Here is a 4272-nt window from a genome sequence, read left to right as displayed (position 1 = left end):
TGACACCCTGTGCTGTGCATGGACTGTCAGTGACACCCTGTGCTGTGCATGGGCTGTGAGTGACACCCTGTGCTGTGAGTGACACCCTGTGCTGTGTATGGTCCTCAGTGCCAGCCTGTGCTGTGCCAGGCACAGCCGTGCTGGCTGCAGCCCTGCCCTGTGCTCTGGGGGACCCTGTTGGCTGCAGGCTGTGTGTGATATGGACCTGCAGGTTATGACCCAGTCCTTCCACACCCACTGTCACAGTGAGTTGGTTCTGACCCAGATCAATAATTCAGTGAGGTTCAGACCCAGTATCTCACAGGGGGCTGTGGGGGCTGTGAGGGATCTGGAGTGTTTGAGAGCTTTGGGGGCTGTGGGGGCTGTGAGGGCTATGGGGCTGTGGGGGCTATGAGGGCTGTGGGGCTGTGTCTCAGTTTAATGAGACTGAAGTGTTTTGCTCAGGAGGATGAGTTATGAGGAAAACCAAACTCCTCCCTCTAAGCAATTGTAAACCGAAATTAAGAGGCTCCAGTCGAGGAAGTGTGGAGAAAGAAAAAAATAACAACCCTTTATTAAAGGCTGTATGTGTATTGGCAGAACAACAAAGGAACACAAACCCAACTAAACAATAATCCTGTACCCAAAAACCCCTTTCAAAAAGGAAACAGTTCAGTACTTTCCACCTTTTGGTGCAATTGTACCCACGGCCAGCAGGGGTTGGGCTCTGTTGGGCTCCTGCAGTCACCCATGGGGACCCCGAAAATGTCTGTGAACAACAGGCTTGTGGCTTTAGGCAAAGCTGAAGTTGTTGAGTTAGTCCTTGCACCCTTCACACTGAACCAGCACCATAAAGATCCAGGGACCTCAGCAAAAACCTAAATTTCATGCTTAATAGCTAAAGCATACATTTTGTGGAATTTGTGAACGGTACATACTCTGTTCATTAAGGGCACTGTGTAAAGGAAATTCGCAAATACTGAAGATGTTAAAATTATTAGCAACATTTCTACAGTTTAGCAGGCCTGTGTGAGATTAATAAGAAAAAAAAGTCATCCTTGTGGTTCACCCTTGACTGCTGCACAAAGGCCCTGTACCCCTGTTTTGACAAAGGAGAAAACAAGGGCAACAGCCTACATGTGTGATTGTTGGGAAAAATGAGTCCATGTGCATGACCCACATCTGATGCTGTGTTATAAACAGACCCATTTTTGTGTATGTCACCTAGGATGTAAATTATACCCCTGACATTACCAACCTATTGGCAAGTTTCCAGATGGGGCTGATTTTGGTATACTACAATGCTTACTGCAGAGGAAAGAACATTAAGGAATGTTTTCAAAATGTAGGAAGATTTCCTGTAAAGATTTTCTGAAATTCTTTTATTGAGTTTGCTGATTTTTATTTACTGTTCGTGTGTTTGGAGTCAGATGCTGATTGGTGTCTCCTTTAATTTCTCTGGGAAAATTGCCCTATACATAAGGTAAAACATTTTCTGTTGTTCCTTATAACTGAAATCAAAGGCTATCAGCAGGTTTATGAGTCAGTAATCAGAATAACTACTGGTTGATAACAGTCTTTCAAGCAAAAGAAGGTTCACTTTCAGTTTTTTTGTAGTAGAAGGACCACATTTTCCCAACATTTTTTCAAGTTCTTGTGACTTTAATACATAAGGAAATAATTTTGCATTCAACAAGAATGACAGTTTGTCTAAACAGAAAACAGGTTGTTTGCCAAATCCACAAAAATGTTAAACAAATCATTGCTAGATCATGTGCAAGCTTTGTCTTGCAGCTATTGATGCTGGACCCCTGAAGTAACAGATATTTTGATACACAGAATGGGTGTGGACAGAGGTTACAGATTTATATCCCTGTTTCTCACAGCTCAGGGAAAATCTTTGAAAATCTAAAATGTGTGAAGAATTCATGAATGAAACTTATGAAGATAATTTCAGTGTAAGACTGATCTGTTTGATTTATTGGTTTGTTTCCTTAGTCTTAAAATAATCTAAGTCTGATATAAAAAACCCCCAAATAACCCAGGAATAAACCATAACAAATTGTTTACCACTGAAATATACAGAAAAATTATCTGAGCAAACCACATTGTTAACAATAACACCTATTTTTTATCAACTGCTTCATAAAACTGGATGGTAATTTGATGGCATACTGCAAACTGTGAAAATCAACACTAAAATGCTTCGTTATTTCTGGTTTTGTGCAAAATGTTAAATGGCTGAAACAAATGACAAACATGGTCATATTTATGCCATCTCCAGAATTTAAAAAAAAAATAAATTAAATTATTAGATGGTACATTAAGTGCAAAATCTGCTCCACGTGCTTAGATCTAGCTCTGGCTTTGATTTGGACTGAAGTAATATTTAGAAATGCATCTCCTTTTTCTCACTCTGAGGACAGTCAGGCATTGGAACAGGGTGCACAGAGGAGCTGAGCAGGCTCCAGCTTTGGGGGTTTCCAGCAGCATTGGACACAGCCCTGAGCTGTGATCCTGCAGAGTGCCCAGGTACTGCCAACACCAGTGACCCTGTGCCCAGGGAGTACTGGCATGGAACTGCTCTGAGTAAGAATCTACAAGCATTTCTGTTTGCAGCTTCACCATCACTTACTTCTTTAGACAAAGTACCCTCAGCTGGTATCTGATCCTTTACAAGCAGGTTTGGTTTGAAAAGAGACTGCTAGGACTGAGTTAGACCTTGATACTATCAACTGCTGAAAGCTTGATGTATGATTCAGCAAGGTCCTTAAAAATAAGAAAACAGACTGAAAAGCATACAAAACTGTACAGCTGCACATCAAGCATCCTTTTCATATAAATGATATATTAAATATACTGTAAGAATGACAAAGATCTCATCTTTGATGCACCTTCAACGTTGTCTTTATACTGGGAGCAGGAACTTCTGCAGGCAAAGGTCCCTCTCCCACTCTTAGTCCCTCCTGCATTCCTCATGGACTGAGCACAGGGCCTGCAGGGCCTCCACTGTCACTGTGAGCTTGCCAATCACTGCCCTGGCATCTTGGGAATCGAAAACTAGAAAGGAAACATCAGAAAACATCATGAGCGATTTAATTTAAGGTTTCACTTCTGTTCTAATCATTTTCCTTGGTGTTTTGACAGATTAAAAGGCACCTATCATGTGCTAAAAAAAAAAAAGAAAAGAAAGAAATAAATAATAAAGAAACCTTCCCATTCAGCTCCTCAGCCTACTAGAAACAAAGAAGTCCAAGAACCAGAATGTACAACAATAAAAGTATTAATGTTGGAATTAACTTTGAAATAAAAAAACTATCAGTATAATAATTGCTTATATAAAATAATGATTTTTCACAATATGTAAATACAGATGTTCCAAACTCTGTTAAGACATTATATGCATAGTTAGGAACAGTTTTAAGTAAAAATATAACAATTAATGCATTTGCTACACTGTGTGCCTGATGGGTCCAAATCAGTTATTAGTATTTAAATAGTAAATTGTTTTTTTTCAGTTGTTGCAATGCAAAATTATTTAAATTCCAAGCTTCTGTGTGTTGTAAAAAAGCGAAGTGCAGGCAAAGATGGTTTACTATCTTCATCTTTGTGTACATGCATTTTAAAGTAGCATTTAAAATCTGTATTTTACAGAAATTACCAACATGATTTAAAATTTGATTTTACAATATCCGAGTAAGCCCAGAGCCAGAACCCCAGTTGCTGTGATTAAAACATGATGCTCAGTCAGAGGCTCTTCCCCAGCTGTACCCATCGCTCTGGGGCACAAAGTTTGCTGTAAAATCTCATCAGGCTGAACGAAGACAGCAGATGTGTCAGGGAACTGTCATGTTTTATTGTATTGTTGCCTTATCTGTGGCAACCAACCCACTGTTTAGGCTCAAAAGGTGTTGGCCAACAAGCCCCTAAATTCTTACAATACACTTCCACAAGGCCAACAAGTCCTTAATTTTGTACAGTGCATTTCACTGAGTTCTCCCCTCCCACAACCAACTGCTCAAAGGTGCTGGCACACAACCCACAGCACACAACCCACAGCACACAGCCCACAGCACACAGCCCACAGCACACAACCCACAACCCACAGCACACAGCACACAGCCCACAACCCACAGCACACAACTCTCACAGCACAAAACCCACAGCACACAACCCACAGCACACAACTCTCACAGCACACAACCCACAGCACACAGCACACAGCCCACAGCACACAGCCCACAGCACAAAACCCACAGCACACAACCCACAGCACACAACCCACAGCACACA

General features: G+C 41.2%; 1 protein-coding gene across 6 annotated transcripts in view; it reads right to left on the bottom strand.

Annotated features, from left to right (window-relative positions):
- Nucleotides 1–1340: 1340 nt before the first annotated feature.
- LOC113956185 (protein fantom-like) overlaps nucleotides 1341–4272 on the bottom strand; it is a 47984-nt gene continuing 45052 nt past the window's right edge. For 5 of the 6 annotated variants that reach the window (XM_027662442.1, XM_027662443.1, XM_027662441.1 and 2 more), the window contains one exon: nucleotides 1341–3039. In XM_027662442.1, the coding sequence (XP_027518243.1) occupies nucleotides 2936–3039 (104 nt within the window). In that variant the 3' untranslated portion in view covers nucleotides 1341–2935. The other variant, XM_027662444.1, reaches the window with a different exon arrangement.

This window comes from Corapipo altera, unplaced genomic scaffold (assembly GCF_003945725.1).
Source record: "Corapipo altera isolate COAL_440 unplaced genomic scaffold, ASM394572v1 326, whole genome shotgun sequence".
Lineage (NCBI taxonomy): Eukaryota > Metazoa > Chordata > Aves > Passeriformes > Pipridae > Corapipo > Corapipo altera.
The sequence above is the reverse complement of the archived record's forward strand: the minus strand, read 5'-3'. Positions and strand labels throughout refer to the sequence as shown.